This window comes from Channa argus, chromosome 1 (genome assembly GCF_033026475.1).
Source record: "Channa argus isolate prfri chromosome 1, Channa argus male v1.0, whole genome shotgun sequence".
In the NCBI taxonomy this organism is placed as follows: Eukaryota; Metazoa; Chordata; class Actinopteri; order Anabantiformes; family Channidae; genus Channa; species Channa argus.
The window spans coordinates 13,891,254-13,908,702 of NC_090197.1; the positions used below are offsets into that span (position 1 = coordinate 13,891,254).

Sequence of the window (17,449 nt, forward strand, 5' to 3'; positions counted from 1 at the left end):
TGTTGCAAAAGAACATCCAAGTAGATCACACACACTTACTCTATATGATAACTGAGGTCATTTTCTACATTAAACTCACTGTCCACAGTCCTCATACTAAAACCAACACTGAATCTTCTCTACTTGTGTTTGGTCACTTGTCTACTGTTGTCCAAAAACAGTTAAACATCCCGTATATCAGCTCAACTGGGTGACGTCTTTCTTCATTCCAAAATTCATTTTCCAAACCAATGTCAATCGCCATACAGTAACTCAAATCTTGTGCACGATTCAATATTGGATTTAGTGTCTGTATGGTAATAATGGACTGAATTCATTTAGAAAAGGACTATGGTTATTTTTAACCCTATGATTTCAGCTTCTGTATCGACGTTGTATGAATAATTAATAGTCTTATTCAAAGTGTACAACCAGGGGAGTAACATAATATTTAGATTTTTTTTATTGTAATGCTGTTATGCTCCCTCCCTTACACACACACACACACACACACACACACACACACACTTATAAAGTTTAAAGCAAAACTGACATTGCTTCTCATTGTCAGGTTGTAATCCTAGTGTTTTTATTCCAATTTGCTTGTCCCAGAAGGTTGCCGTTAGCAGCGCCTCCAGCTGTGTGCCTTTGATTTGAATGAGGTATGCTAATAATGCCAAGAGGCCATTTCAGAGTTCATTTCAAAGTGAAATGTATAATTTTTATATGTCAATGAATGACACAAATTCTTTTTTTTTCCCCATGGAGCGTATCTCCCCTGCATCATACAACCTGCACATGTGGGTCTGTGCCGGCTCAGACCTGCTCACTTATGAAACATCTCATGAAGACGACAATGCGTGTAGCACACTGTCTTCTTCATACAGTTTCACTTTTTTTACACCCTAACTGTTGGTAAAACTGAACTTGATAGTTTTCTCATAGTCTTGTTCAATGCAGGGCTGCTCCAATTGATTGTATGATATTTTACAGTTTTTCTATCCATTTTTTCTCTTTTATCTGTACACATTTAGCAGATACAGGTATGTCTTTAAAAGCACATTCAACACAACGATCGGAAACTCTTCCCAAAAATCCTCACCTGCAGATCACTTGATTTCTCACTGGAGGCTTATAAAAGCTCTCTCCACCTCAGCCATGCTCTGCTCTTTCAGATATGTCTGCCACTGATCTTCACTAACATATTTAAGAGCCTTGAGGTTTCTGGTTTTGACCACTGAAGCACAGTACTTTTCCCACCCTCAAGGGTTTTTTCTCTACTGGATGCGAATCAGCCACAAGTCACCAGTCTGTCTGAGCAGAAACACTTTCATTTTAACAAATGTTCCTGTCTGCACGAGCTCTGCGCAAGCTCAAGCCTTAGTTCCATCACTGATTTATCAGCACGAGCTAAAGCATTGTTCTGTTCTTTAAATCTGGTTTTCTTTTTTCTGCCACTCATAAAACAAAAACTCTTCATATATCAACATTCTTTTTTCCCTGCAATTTAATGTTCAAGAATAAAAGCAAGCAACACACAACAGAGAGGGGGTGTAAGGGAAAGATGGAGGGAGACAAACAGAGATCTGTACACTAACTCATACTCGTATTGTCTGTGTCTGGTCATCCATTTACACTTGTGTGGCACTTAAACATAGGACTGGCCTTTCCATACTGAATCACAGCAGTATTTTAAGCTTGTTGACATCATTCTCGATCACAAGAGACTCTAGTCACTCAGCTGGGACTGCCTAAATCACGGGGGGCTTGATTAGAGCTGGAAGTTACAAAAATGTGCAAGTGAATCCTCATAGATTTTTTTGTAATGTTTTTTAAAAGTGTTTCCTCCCCAGTCCTGTAATATTGTTTCTTTGTCAGTAGTCTGTTATAGTTTCACTCAGTTATGTGGAGTCTGCCCAAAAGAGAACAGAGTACAATTTAAATGTTACAATAAAATGTGAACTCTGCATTTAACTCATCCTTCCGGAGGGGAGCAGTGGGCCGCCACAGGCAACGCTCGTGGAGCTAGAGCTGAGTGTCTTGCTGAAGGACACACCTGGTGGGTGGGCTGGGACTTGGTCTTGGAAACTTTTGCATCCCAGCCATTGAGGCATCAGGCTGCTGATGATGTGTTTTTTAGAGTAAATCTTATTCACTGCTTCGCCATCCAACGTAAAGTCATACTATCTGCTCTAATCATATAGAAACACGACAATACATGAACAGTATGGACCCTTATGATATTTTTTAGTCTGTCAAGTTAGACCCAAACCCCCAGGTAGTCCAGCTCTAAACCACCAGTGTTCAGCTCAGAGCAGCAGAGCTGCCTGAGCTGTGTTGGGGTCAGTGTCAACCCCTGCCCTCATGCACCGGCAGGTGAAGGGCTGCTTCGTTAAGTCGGTTGTGCCTGTTTCAAAGGTTGTCTCAGAAGGCTTTGCAGGACGGTACTGGTTTAAAAGAGCCATTAAGTGTCACGGCCATGATACTGCCAGATTATCAATAATCTGCTCTATTACATTTTGGGAAGATACACTTCTATTTAATCAGCCTTTAATCTAGTGGTAGTTACAATCCTAACTCATGTAGACCGCAGCTTCCAAACACTAGTGCACCCCAACAGCCTCATCCCCTACTGATTTACATTTTGACCATCACTCGTATTTAGCATTGCTCCCTGAATGCAACCCCACCTGAAAAGGGGTGGTTTTGTAATGAGACTAGCTGCAGTACATAGCTATTGTCCTTTTTACACTACATTTGTTTTCTTTGCTGTACTTATTGCGTTCTAGTTTTCACATATGTAACATGCACGAGACACAGCTGCTCTTTGGAACTGCAGTAGTTTTATCTGAAACCAGCTTCAACATTCCTGTGCTCTGATAACGCTAGGATTTATTTTGCGGCTTGTCAGGTGCTTTTAACACCTTAGCTGCTTGTTGCAGTATTGTCAGGGGCAAACCTCAGCCAGTGGCAGACCAACACATCCTCCATTCCCATCAGACTGCCTGCTTCATCCAGGCCTAAAGTACATCAAGTGTACCAGTTAAACCAGTGTAAACTAAAACTACAGCCTTGTATGGAAGAGTCTCTAAGTTGGAGGGTGTGGAGAGGGGAAGATAGCGGCATTTTTGGCTACAGCATTATTGGGGACTATTTACCTTCATCCTGGACAGATGTGTCGCAACCTTAACACGTGCGCTTTTATTAAATGATTGCATGCAAAATCCGTTATGTGACATTGTCTGGCTGTGTCTCAGCAGGAACATCTGACCTTTCAATAGGAGACCTACTCCATCCATCTATCTTTTTCACTTTAAGCTTGCGCCCTATCCCTCACTCACTCATCTTTTCTCTCATCTATTCCCTCTCTTTGTAAATACCCTACCTACATCCTAATTTGCTTGCTTGCATATTTCCCCTTCTTTATTTTTCTTTTTTTTCTTTAAAGTTGACAGTTAATGACAAAAACTAATTATACAACATATCTGTGAATCTTGTAATGATAAAAAAAGATAATATTTTGAGAGTAAGGAGCTTTTTATTTTATTAAAAGTGCCCCAAGAGCTACAGTAGATTTCAGACGACATTCTCTACTCTGTCAAAATAAAATACCATCAATAACTGAACCACTGTTTACATTATAGTTTTGTGGTTTAAGTAGAATTCATTTAACATTTCATATTCTTTTATGTTGTATTACCTCAGATATGGATTTGATATATAGCTCCAAATTGAAGAAAATGCACAAAAACAAACACAACGTGTAGTGATGTTAATGTAGTGTTTATTCTTTTCTCTTTTTTGTATCTCAAACCTTGATCTTGCTCCATATTTTGCATTTTCAGAGCCTGAGAGAGGTTCTTGTTGCCACCATGGTTGCTAAGGTAAAATTTATCTGGTTTCATTAAGTAATACTAAGGATGAAAGGGTCTCTGGCTGTGTGTGGTAAATTATCCTTGTCCGTGCATCTATAGGTTCGCCTAACAAGTAAGGCTTCTAACTCGCTAAGTCACAAATCAGATGCCTTTTCTTGCACACTTTGCAATAACTCTTGAGTTCAAGATCCTGCATTCAACATCTACGGGTTGTCAGCATGGTTTAAGAACAGGGTCTGACATTTTAGTTTGAGTACAGCATGCTAGCATTGATCGCAATGTTCTTTTATTTCCTTACATTTTCAATATTGAATTGTTCTGCTTCGGATTGCTCGATTCGGAAAGGTTTTGAACATATTTAAAAAATACTGCTTTCCTTCTCCAAGGAGGAAGCGCATAACACTTACATAATAGAGCTTTTCTTTTTCTTTTTTCTTATCAAAAGTTAATTGTTAAACAGGACACACACTTGAGTTTAACATTCATGGATTTGAAATGAGTGAATAGGCAGGCGTTCGGTGTCTATCTCAAGGATCATTTGACATGGCTGTTGATAGACACACAGCTTTTGCTGTGATCAAACGCATGACCTTTCAGTAATTGGATGGTATCTCAAACCATCAGGTCCCATGATCATAATACCTCCTGTCACCTAGACATCCCCGATTCAGCTCCTTTACATCTCCTTTGCACAATACTCTGAATGTAAATAAGTAATGAAATATCAATAGCAGTTTAATGTACAACATGTCCTCTTGGGTATTCGTGCTCTACATTCCTGAATGTTTCTTTTTTTCCCCCCCGTTTTTCAAACTCTGGACTAAAGAAGTTTCTGTAGGATTTATGAAGGTGTTTTGAGTGGTGAGTTGTATAACAGCAAACAGAATATATAGTATATTTTCGGTATTTGTGAAAACTGTAGCAGCCTTAAGGCTCCTCAACCTTGTTCTCAAGAGTGTCCTTAGAAAAAGCTGCAGGTTTCTTGTCTTGGCAAGATGTAAGATACACAGATCAAAATTCTGCACTTACATGATGTGCTCTTTCTTTGTCTCTCTCGTGACAGCACCTGCACACACAGACTCACTCTTCCACATATTACATCACTGAAATGGCCAACTTTTTTTGTCTCTGAGACAATGTATGAACAGGCATTCTGCAGGTTTTATGCCTAAAACCAATTTTAAATATCAAAAACTTTCTAAATAAAAACACATCAGCATTGTTCACATATGAATCAAGTACAACGTAGGTAACTTTGTATGAAATACACAAATGCTTTAGTTCAGGGGACTTCTTTCACTTATACATTCATTACTTTGCACTTAAAATTCCTTGTCACTGTCTGACTGTATGAGTGTATTTAAACTAAAAATCACATAGGTAGCAATATTCAGTACAATTTTTGCACATACAGCTGTCCTCTTGGCTTCCAAAGTGGCTCTAAGTCTCCATAGTGTTTCTCTTAATTCACCATACAGCTGAGGAGGAACTATCTCTGGTGTGAGATCTGGTAATAGACCATATACAAAATATAAATACAAGTTCGTCGGCCTAACCATATACTATTGTGAGTTACAATGACTAGTACAACTCGGGAAATTTGCCAGTTCTCCTGGCATCTGATTATACTGTTGTTGTCTTATGACACTGCTCGGGGGTGTATTAGAATCATGAACTAGAAATCTGCAACACTGCAAGTCTAAAAATTATTAAACTATTACAATTGTTCACCAAAAGAACACATTCTTGTAATAAACACTATGCTTTTAACAAGCGTTTAATGCATCGTCTCTATACAATATCTGCAGTGAAAAAGATCAGCGATAATGTGAAGTCCCACCCCGCCTGACCCTATTACCTACATAAAATGAGTCTCCCTTCAGCCTATATAATTGGTTCAGCTTGGTTCACTCTTACCACTCATTAGTGTTGTTTTTAGCTGCAGCAGTCACAAGTTTTTTAGTTAAAACCCCACTGTACACTCCCTGCCTCCTTGTTAGTGACTAGCTACAGTATCAGGAAGGCAGGGAGCATTTATCAGCTGAAGAGTCAATTAGTTACAGTACCTCAAGTTGGTAGAGACCAAAATCTGAGTAAATGTTGGACTACGACATTCGTGAAATGGCCAGAAAACACACTTAGAGTAAGACTTAACTTGAAAAGTGAAAATTCCATTTAAGTAGCCAAAAATCTGCAAAGACAGGTTTAAACACGTTTTTTTTAAACATCACACTATCTGTACCTATTAATCATATTTTTAATGCATATTGATAAAAACAATGATATTATTACTAATTTACCTATGTTTGTGTACATCTCCCTCCGTCTCAGTATCTCTGTCTTTCGCTCTCATTTGATGATTTTCTAAGTGTGACCTCATTGTACATCCTCATTTATCTGAAAGTCATACATCGCACCTCATCCTAAACACACATACCCACATACATTCTACATATTCACACATGCACCCACTCACAACCTCTCCTTATTTATCAGGTATAGCTTGTGACAGCTTCTCGGTTGGTGCTGGATTTACAACCCCAAAACGCCCTGGGTGTGTGTGTGTGTGTGTGTGTGTGTGTGTGTGTGTGTGTGATTAAGGATGTGTTTGCGTCCTGCTCTGATAGTGGAGAGAGGAAAGAGGTAGTGAAAAGAGGGAATGAGATGTAGATAAATAACCAGTTTAGAAGATTCCTTCTTTCCTGCAGGCAGTGTCTTTGAAAAAAGACTGAAGGAGTAAGAGAGAGAGAAAGAGAGATGGGGAGGAAAAGGAAGGAAGAGAGAAGAGAAGTGTACAAATAGGATGAGAGGGAGTGAATATCAGAGAAGGCAATACAATACTTAAATTCAGTCCATCTCCCTCAAAATAGCTGCACCCCACAGTCCATCACCACTTTATTAGAGATTACACAAAAAACACCTATGGCCACACACCTGTGCACACACACAAGCGCACTGTGCAGTGGAGTGCAGTAAACTGCATCCAAATGACCACTATTTGAAAGAAATGGGAACTGGAGGCTGGAGGCCACGCCTGCTTCACATGCTAAAAACCAGATGCCACATCAAATGTCGCTTTGCAATGAAACCAGTGAAACCTGTTCAATTTCAGATGCATTTGCAAATGTATAGGGAAAAGGATATTTCCCATTCGAATTCAGAGGATGCTCTATAACATCACTATTACTCGTATATAGAAAATGACATTGGCTTTCATACTGTGGCAAGGATATGTGGAAGACAAGACTTAAATATGTCCATGCCCATGAAACCGTGTGGCTCACTGAGACCATTTTATTTGCATTTAGATTCACCAACAAACACGAACACTGGCGAGAGACCACTATTTGGCACTGGAACCTCAGTCATGTTGTCTAACTAAGGAAACACAGCTTTTAACCGACTGATAACACATCAAACAACATAGCAGTAATGATGTTTACAACACTACTGACTGAATGGGAATCCATCCCCACCTTAATCTCAAATAGTCAGTTTGTGATCAAGATATTATTCAAGAAGGTAATAAATAAAGGCAAAAACAAAACATCTGTGTACAGCAGCAGACAGCATTTGTACTCAATTTCTAGAAGGTTTCTTGTTTTGACATACAAGGCTCTTGCATTTCAGCTGGGACTTCTGACAGCAGTGAAATCACTGAAGTCAAATTGTTTTAGGAATGAAGAAAAATGGGGCCACATTTTCATCTATGCTGCAGTCATGGGACTTATGCAGCACATAAAGCACCATAATAGCCTTCAGCTCAACATGAACACAATATACAAAATGCTGTCAGCGTGTCAGAGAAACCTCAAATCACCACTTGCTGAATGTTGTACAGACTGAGGTTCTCCAGGGCAACAACAGTAATGCTGTTCCTCCCCTCTTCCTTTTTTAATCAGATGGCATCTGTATCTATCTACACAGTAACTGATGGTAACATTCTTGATGTTGTCTGCCATGTGTGATACTGACACGAGCCAAAAGCTGGTGTGTGTGTTTGTATCTGTTTGTCTGTTTGTGTGTGTGTCTGTTTGCAGTACCCACTGGCACCTTGTTGTAAAGTCAATGATGCTTCTACTCATTGTACGTGCGTGTGCGCACACACACACACTCATATACAATCTGTCTTTCTTCATACAGATCTCACAAACAACATTGGTTTTACACAGGCAGCTGGTGATAAACAAATATTCTCTTTGTTACTGTGTGTGTGTCTGTGTGTGTGTGTGTGCACATAAACCTCTGTGTCTATGTGCAAACATGAAATCGCTTGATGTTGTCAGCAGCGGTCGGCTTCCCGCCCTCCGGCATTGTGGCTCCTGATTGGATACCTCGTTAGTCAATTACCTCATTAGTGGCCGTCCCATCGAGGGACCATGCTCCACTGACACAAAATAAATAAATCCGTCCTTTGTTTTGCTCGGATGATGTTATACACTAGACTTCTTATGTAGAACACTGGGATTTCTATATTCCACACTTGCAGTGAAGCCGTCTGCTCGTTTATAGATGTGACCGCTTTATGCCAGTCCCAGAAGGACTCAAGTCATATTCAGAATACACATCTGGCAGGGTCTTGTTGCCACCCTGCTGTGAGGACATTGCTGTCCCACTGTTCTCAAGCACAGCTGGTCCATGTGGACAGGCTCCTCCATATCAAACATGCTTGAATTGCAGATCCTGCCACTCTGGACAATGACATTTTAGAATTCAGTTGAACATGTAATCTCTGTGGGACACCTGTGTGTGGGTCTGTCTCTTGGCCATTTTAACCACGGCTTACTTGTCTGTGGGTGGATAAATCAGGGAGAACAAGAGAGATAGAGATCCCTGCTGAACCAAAATGTACACTTCTTTTTTCTTTCTACAGGGAAGAAAATGCATAGGCAGGCAGCATTTTGTAGGGGCAAACCCAGTGTCATTCTACCTGTGTGAGTAATATGTTGGTTTAAAAGGACAAACCTTAATGTATTCTTCAGCAGAAGTGCTTGTTGGATGATATACATTTCTACAATTTTCTGTGCAGAGGTAAGAGACCTTGTTTTTTTATACCTGTGTCACTTTTCATATACTGTTTACTGCAAGTTTGTGCGGCACTCTGAGTGCCTTCTGCGAGGAGCTGTCAGTGTGTCCCCATTCAAACCATTCTGTGGCGCAGGAAGGTAGAGCGGTCATCCACCAGTCCCAAAGTTGTTGGTTCGATCCCCTGCTCCTGTTGAAGTGTCCTTTAGCAAGACACTAAACCCCAACTAAGCTGCTCCCAGTGAGTGTTATGGCAGCTCTCCCATCGGCGCGTGATTGTGAACGAGAAGCAGTCTAAAACACATCGAGTGCCAATAGGTAGAAAAGCACAGAGCATTTACCATCTCCACCTCTGTCTACAATAGCGACATGGTCATTTGGAACCACTTGGTTTTGAGCATTACCTTGGCCTTTACTTGAAGTCTAATTGGTTAAATAAGAAAGTGTACACATTAAAACGCCACTGCTCCTAATGATGTCTAGTGTTAGTCTACCTCTCCTGCCACCTTTGTTGCATTGAAGCAGAAGGACAAAGCTGTTCTTTCTTGTAGGTTAATAATCAATTCTTTTAAAGCCTCGTCTGCTGCCCTGTGTTATTGCTCTAGGAGGATTCAGAGATATGACAAACACAATACAAACCATAACAAGTGTAAACAGGCTGTTAGAAGATTTGGCATGTTCCATTGTGCCAGCCACAATTACAACAATAAGGATTATATATTGAGAAGAAATTGCAGATTGATTTAGGCCCTTGTCAGCCGTTGATTCCACCATCCAAAGAGACAGGGTGTGTCATCTCAAATCAGAGAAAAGCATTCGGATTGCTTGGGTCAATACAATTGCACAGTAATGGTTACAAATAAATGGACTTGTGGAAATACAATGATCATATACATAGTTTCATTTGAACCAGTGGAGCTGCTCTGTAGGGAAAGAGGAAGAAATAAAGACCAGTTCACAGGTTCGGTTCTGTCAGTGTTGATCTGAATAAGACACTGTAATATGTGAGCTTCTTTGTAAAAAGCTTGATATACAGTAAGAAAAAAAAGTATTTACAGAGAACCTATGGTCCATGAGTTCCTAGAACATGCTGGTATACATTGTATCTGCCTGTTCAGCATGTCTCCTTTTGGATAACTGCATGCAACTGGGTTGCTAATGCAATTCTTTTTTTCTCTCTCTCTTTTACATCTTCTACATCCCATTTCTCCCTTCACCCTTAATTTTCTCTCTCCCCCCCTCAGTCTTTCTTCCAATTTCCCTTTTCTCTCGTCTCTTTCCTCCTTGCATCCTTCCCCTTTCTTATCTATCTGGTATATATATATTTCTCTCCTGCTTCTTGTCTCTTCGCACCTTTGAATAACTCACATCTTGCTCCCCTTCCTTTATACTCTCCTCTGCAGCTCCCTTCCGTCCCTCCAGTCTCCCCTCTTGTTCTTTCTCTTCCTGTCTCTCTCCCAGGACATGAACCTCACACACAGCTTATTGATTTTGGGAAGCAACATCTAACATACAGCCGATGTAGGGGCCCATAAATATGCACAAGGAGGATTTGAGACATGCTCGCAGGTGTATGCATACAGACAGTATGTACCGTATTCATGCTCACTCCCAAAGACAGCAGTCGTGCCATGAATATTTAGATGATGCCAAAATGATTAACAGCGTGTTTGTGATGGGGACAAAGAGAAAGCAGGAGGGAGGGAGAAAGTGCCTGTAGATGGCAGAAGAGTGCTTTAAGGGAACGTGTGGGAGAAGATTTCTCACACACACACACATTCAGGCATATAAGCATACTCACCCACACATATTCTCATTAACCCTCACACTGGTGCATTTATGTAGTTACACCTGTGAGGATATCCCTCCGCCTTACAGCAATTCTCTAAACTGATTTCAAACAAACACACCCCCATGATCCTTAAGCACACACACAAACATACACACGCACACAAGTGCTGTAGATTACACTGCCTTGTAATGAATGGTGAGAAAATCAGAGGCGTTATCATTCATTTATTATGTTGAGTATGAAATGAGAATGAAATTGACCAGTAACACAAGTGGTGCCCTAAATGAGTTTTACGTGTTTAATTTTAAGTAGTAATAATAATAAGAATAACAAAAATAATAAATTTATCAACATTTTATTCAACATAGCAAGGTTTTTTTATTATTGAAGTTTTTGTTCTTGTGGTGATGTGTGTGCTTGGTATGAACCCCATTAAATCTAATATCATTTTATTATTAGATAAAACTATAAAATAATGATCAAATTTAACTTGGGAATTCAGGTTGATTAGTTCTACTTGATCCTCACTGCCAGTATTCAACAGTAGTTGTCAACAGTGCTTTGAGTGCCAATAGGTATAAGTGCAGACCATTTACTATTCATTTACCATTTAACAATCTATTCCCTTAAATTCACCTCACTTTCTAAAGAGAAGTGTACATACCATTTATTTTTTAATGATGACATCATGTGTATCTAACAGTTACAGTACAGTATGCTGGATTAGACAAAGACTACCATATGCTCACTAAGCTCCCAGTTCTCTTAAATCAGTGGTCTAGAGATCAGGGACCCAACGTTATCTCTGAGTCTGAACACGGCTTGTTTACAGTCTTGAAGGAAAACCAAATGCCATGCAGCAAAAAGCTGATGGTCAGAGATGGTTTTTGATGCGATGGCTTCCTTTGATCGTAAACTAAAATGTGGCTGTATGTGAAAAATAGATACCTTATCAGGTGAAGGTCATCCAGGTGTGGTCAGCTGCAGGCTAAGTCATGTCCACTGGACTTCTTTTCCTTTATTTTCTTTATTGCTCTGCTTAGTAAAGGTGATAAGTTCTTGTATATTGTAAAAATGAATTCAACTTGTTGCTGTTTTAAAATAAAAAAATCCACAAGAATGACATTCAGTTCACCTTCTGGCTTATAAAATCCGTTTTTGAGTGCAGTAGTATGATCATGCATTAGCTCAACTGTTAGGTGTAATCTTTTTATAGTTGTGCAGCACATTAAAGCTACAGTATGTGACTTTTTACTTTTTTATTTACAACAAATATCCTTCAAATGTTGTTCAATTTAATGTTGAGAGGTGCTGCTGAAGCCTGCTGTGACTGAGACTCATTGAATAGCGCTGGCAGCAGGGCAGAAATATCCACCCGTCCATCCATTATCTTAACCGCTTATCCTGTTCAGGGTCACAGGGGGCTGGAGCCTATCCCAGCCGACATTAGGAGAGAGGCGGGGTACATCCTGGACAGGTCGCCAGTCCATCTCAGGTCCAACAAAGAGACAAATACACAGACAGACAAACATTCACACTCAAAATCATGTCTACAGGCAATTCAGAGTCAACAGTTAACCGAACATATACGTCTTTGGACCGCGCATGCACACATAGGGAGAACGTGCAAAATCCACAGCTGGCAGGTAGATTCGAACCAGAGAACCAGAGTCCTAGCTTTGAGGCAGCAGTGCTAACGTGCAGAAATATCTGTCATGTGACTGGAGTCTTTTTGTCTCCGTCCTGCACAGATGGTTTGACCTACTATTCTGGGTTTCGAAAGGCAGTTGGTGACAGTTTGGCACCGGCCAAGGAATTGTTTTGTTAATAGTGTGAATGCACTTTAAGATACATATTGTAGTTTTAAGTGCACAGACACACTTCGAGTTTCTGTTTTGATTGCCACTTATTCTTTTCCCTTTTTTGGAGAAAAACCTGTATCCAGTCTGAATAGAAAAGAAGAAGGTGAAAGAAAGTGGGACTTGGCCAAGAACACTCTTTATTAAACAAAACTCAAATATGTGGTCACATTTGGAGTTAATAAGTAGCCTGATTCACTGCTTCTCTTCGCTTAGCCACTGCGCTGTAACTCAGTGCAGTCTCTATTGATCCCTGCCTCTGTTGTATGACATATTATTATAGACAGGAAACAGGTGCAACCTAAGAAATGTCTTGTGACATTTAGGGAACAGCCAGTATCTAGGATGTGTTTTAACAAGAGGGGATGTTGCTGCGAATAACATAATTACTACTATTCATTATGGTAATGTCAACGCATAATTAGTAGCAAACAGGCAAACACTCAGCACTTGAATTGTATTATAGACCTACTAATAAACACACACAAGCATTGACAAAGAATGTCTATTATGAAGAAGTCACTTCAGCGGATCAATAGATAAGCTAAAGAGCATGTGTCTATCATTCATCAACAAATTCCAAACTCTTGTATTGATTTCAGTTTAGAGGACAAGTGGAGCAACGACCCTGCGCCATTATTGGTTGAGCCATGACACTGGTAATTTGACATATGGCAGATCATCGTGTTGCGTTCAAATCTTTCTCATTATGATATTCCGTTGAGGTTAATTGTGGCCTCTAAATAGTTTATGCCAACTGCTTTTGATCGAATCTGGACTTCATCCGGTGAAGTTTTTGGCAAGCACCCATTACTGCCAGTGGACTCCTCTTCATTTTGTCCTTTACGCACAACTCCTATACAACAAAGAGTACACAGTGTATCTGTAGAGACTTGTGCTCAATAAAAAAATAAAAAATAAATCTCATTCACTCAAACAACTACCCGATTTGAACAGAGCCCATTTTAGCCCATTATTTCCCACCAAAGCATGTGAATGAAAGGAGCTTAGGAGGCGCACTTGAAGGCTGCAGCTCTGTACCGGCGGGCAGACGTAGAGACGCACCAGCTGGGAGAAAAGACCTGAGTACAGCAAGCAGAGAGGATGATACAGATATCCTCGGGTTTCTGACAACAACAGGGATTTTCATATTATCCTTTCCTCGTTGGACTTCTACAGAGAAGTAACGCAGGATCGTCTCAACATAACGAGCAAGCTCTGGTAAGGAGATGGAAAGGAAGGAGTGATGGTGATGCTTATGGGGGAGGAAAAAAGAAGTCAAATGAACGAGAGAACGATGAGAGAGTGATTAATTTCTCTTCTTTCAGCAGGGGTGAAGATGCTCAATTATCCTCGCCGCTGTTTGTGAGAGGAAGAAAAGAGAAGAGGAGGAAAAGAAGAAGGGGTGATAGACACACGAGGCAAGAGAAGAAGGAGAGGAGGCTTCTCCGAGCAGAAAAGACAAACAGTTCATTTCTTTAATATAGGAAGGGGACAAACAGAGCTGAGGGGATTTGGTTTTTGCAAGGGACACGGGATAAACGGAGGAGACACACTCTACCCAAGCCGACACAGGAGGAGCGATGCAGAAGGAGGGAAAAAGCTAGAGAGCCCGTATAAAGAGACGGTTATTTCAGAAGGAAGATGGGATGCAGCCCGGAGGAAGTGTGGATTTAAAGCGCTCCCCCGGTCTCTGTCACTCTTTTGCAAGGGAACGGGACGGATAGAGAAATATTGACGAAGCATCGATTAAAAAAAGAAATAAATAATAAAACAGCGGAGAGTGGATTTAAAGACAGAGCGACAACCTGTGTGCCCGTCCCTTCTCCCCGGGCAGCTTCTGTGCTTTCCTCTCTGTGGATGTTGACTGAAATTTATCATTTTTCTTTTCGGATATGAAGGATTTATGTAGTCTGTGTTAGAAGGAGGAGGCAAAGAAAACGCACTCATCTCTCACCCCCTCGCTCTCTCTTTCTCTCCCACTCTCTCTTCCACTCTCTCTCTCTCTCTCTCTCTCTCTCTCCTGCGTTTTCTGGATGTGAAGCAGCATGCGGCCCGGTGAGAGCGTAGAGGGCTCGCGCTCCGCTCGCAGAAGATGCATTGATGTTAATATTTTCACTAATAGCGGCACGCAAGGCTGTCTCGCGAAGCCCTCGTCGGCTAAGAGGAGGATGAAGAGGGGCACGACGAAGAGAAGGATGAGAGTGATGAGCAAGAGGTTGACGGACGGAGGAATGACGGCGATGCGTTGTTTTCTGTGGAGTCTCGTTCTCTGCTCGCTCTCCTCGCGCGCACAAGGTAAGGGGATGCGACACACACACACACACATACACACACAAAGGCATTCATGAGCGCACTCACGCGCAGTGACACAAACGCCCTCACTTGTGTGCGCACAGTCACAGTTTAGGTGTTGAGATTTTTTTCTTTGCTGCAGTCATAAGAAAGGTGCTGCTTGTTGGTGTGTGTTTGTATGTGTGTGTGTACGTGCGCGTGCATGTGTTTGTGTCAGAGAGATGGTGTCTGCGTGCGCGTGAGGATGTCTGAGGTGTCTGTGCGTGAGTGTAAGAGGGGAGGTGTGCGCGTGGGCGTGCGAGATGCGTGCATGCGTGCCTGGATGTATGGTGTGTTGCGGAGGAAAGCAGAGAAATAGAAATTGGTTTACAGGGAGGATGGAGGGAAAGAAGGAGAAAGGGATAGAACCAGCAACAGCCTCTCTCTTTTTTCTTAATTTTCTGCTTGCTTCAGTTTCCCCTCTCTCTCTCTCTCTCTTTCTCTCCCTCTCCCTCTCTCCCTCTCTCCCTCCCTTTCCCTCTCCTCATCCTTCTCTTCAATACAGCCATTGAGCTGGTAGCCAATAAATATTCTTGCAGTAGCTCTTGGGCTGTGGCAGTGAACGTGAGCTGCTTATACCAAAGTGTGTGCTTGTGTGTGTGTGTGTGAGTGTGTGCGTGAGAGTGTGTGTTTTGTTTGTAGGGATGGCCCAAGCTCTGCACACTGTTTTATTCCCACATTTCGACTCCCTTGCCCGTTTATTCATTTTAAACAGTATTACTCAAAAGGTTTTATATAATGGCGGTGTCTCCCCGTTTGTCTCCCTCACACACTTACTGTCCTCGTCCCCCCCTTCCCTTCCACTCGCTTCCCCGTTCCCCCCCCCCCCCCCCCCCCCCTTTTTTTTTTTTTGCTTCTCTTGAGTGAAATACAATGTTAAAATATGCACAGTATATAGCATACTCTCTCCCACTTTCTGTGTCTGTCTAAATCTTGGTCTTCATCTGCTTTCCATTTTTAGTTCTCCCTCTGATCCTGTTGAAAAAAGTTGTACAGTATGAACACACACTCAGTGAGCACCCACACACAGATATATAGACTGCAAACACACCCATTTCTGCGTCCGTTGCCTCTCTGGTATGGGAAGTAACTGACCATTCATCACCGCATCTTGGAGAGAGGATGAGGTAGAGGAGGAAAGAGATGGGGTTATGTGGAGGCAGGGAATGAGGAGCTGAGGCAGGGTTGGCTGGAAGAGGGAAAGAAAACTGTCACCGTGGGAAGATACAGGACCAGGTCTCTAACTAAACATAGGCCAAGGGCTGACAGCTTTTGGTAAGACCCAGCCAAGCTGATTTTGTCAGAACACTTACAGGCTACGATTTTGTGAGCAGAAATGAGAATTGGAAATTGCACTGGAAAGTACAATGACATTTGTCATTGTGAAGTCCGCATGATTCTCCCGTGTAGGGAGGTCATGTGTAGGCTGACCGAGCAGAAAAAGTATGGATTCCTGCAGTGATTAAACAAATCGACACCGCGGACGTCTAGACACTTGGCTTTGCACCATCACAATAATGCAGGGTTGTAGTTTTACTCTGAAAAAAGAACCAGCCTGTTTTTCTAAGCCTTTTTTAAAAGCTTTTCACTTTGATGGACACACAAGAGATTGTGATTAGTAGAGTGTCCACAGAAGGTAGACAAGAAAGGTGGGATTTCCTCAGGCACAAAAGGTCTAAATTTAAACCCTCGGGGGCACAGATTCTGGCAGGGATCTCCTCATGGCTGCCCGGCCTGCTGGAGGCCTCATATATCAGCTACTTCTAATCTCTTCATAGTAAAACAGTGTTTTGTGTTATTTCAACAGTGGAAGGAATGAGGAATACTTTTAGCTAAATGTACATTTCCATTAAGGTTAATAAAATCGGATTGTAGATATAGAAGTTGGCAAAGCACGCAAGCAAGTGTAGAGGCTGAACAGACAGGCAAATAAATGTGTAATTAAATGTTCCCTTGATCCATGTTGACATTTTGGGAACCAAGGCTTTAAAAAGAAGTATGGAAAATTAAAACCAGCCGCCAGCCGAATGCCACTGCATTTTAGCAGTAGCTGGGAAATGAGTCTACTTTAGGGCATGTAACCAACCAACCTGTATGGACCTGCAGTTCTATTCTAAACCCAGTCTAGGAGGTAAAGAAATCAAATGGGTGTATTGCATTCAAACGTCGCTGTGGCCAATGGACAGAGAGTCTAATTTCTAAGCTTGCTTAGCACATTTGACGTGAAGACATGGCGCCAATTCCAAAGTCGGTGGATCTTTTGTCGTGATACTGTTCTCCACAAAGTCTTGAGCACAACAGGACATCGTTGGAGTTGTTGGTCGTTGTTGTGTAGTCATAACTGCCTTGCTGGGATGTAATTTGCAAGTCAGGAAGTTTGACCAAATTCACCTGAAGATTCTCTCTTCAGTCAGATGCAGAAAAACTGCCTCTCTTCCTCCACTCTTCTCCGTTTCATCTGTTCTCCTGTCCTCCTCCCTGCTGTTCCACTCAGCTCAACTCCACCTTTCTTCTCTCCCTTTCTCCCGTCCTCCGCTCGTCTGTTTTCCTCTCCTATGCTCAGCACTTCTTCCCTGCTCTCAACT

General features: G+C 41.6%; 1 protein-coding gene across 7 annotated transcripts in view; it reads left to right on the forward strand.

Annotated features, from left to right (window-relative positions):
- Positions 1–13,433: 13,433 nt before the first annotated feature.
- The window catches only part of csmd3b (CUB and Sushi multiple domains 3b), a 310,165-nt gene continuing 306,149 nt past the window's right edge, over positions 13,434–17,449 (forward strand). For 4 of the 7 annotated variants that reach the window (XM_067499712.1, XM_067499750.1, XM_067499726.1 and 1 more), the window contains exons 1-2: positions 13,434–13,751; positions 13,859–14,828. In XM_067499712.1, the coding sequence (XP_067355813.1) occupies positions 14,579–14,828 (250 nt within the window). In that variant the 5' untranslated portion in view covers positions 13,434–13,751; positions 13,859–14,578. The remainder of the gene's footprint in view (positions 13,752–13,858; positions 14,829–17,449) is intronic. The other 3 variants (XM_067499734.1, XM_067499744.1, XM_067499720.1) reach the window with 2 other exon arrangements.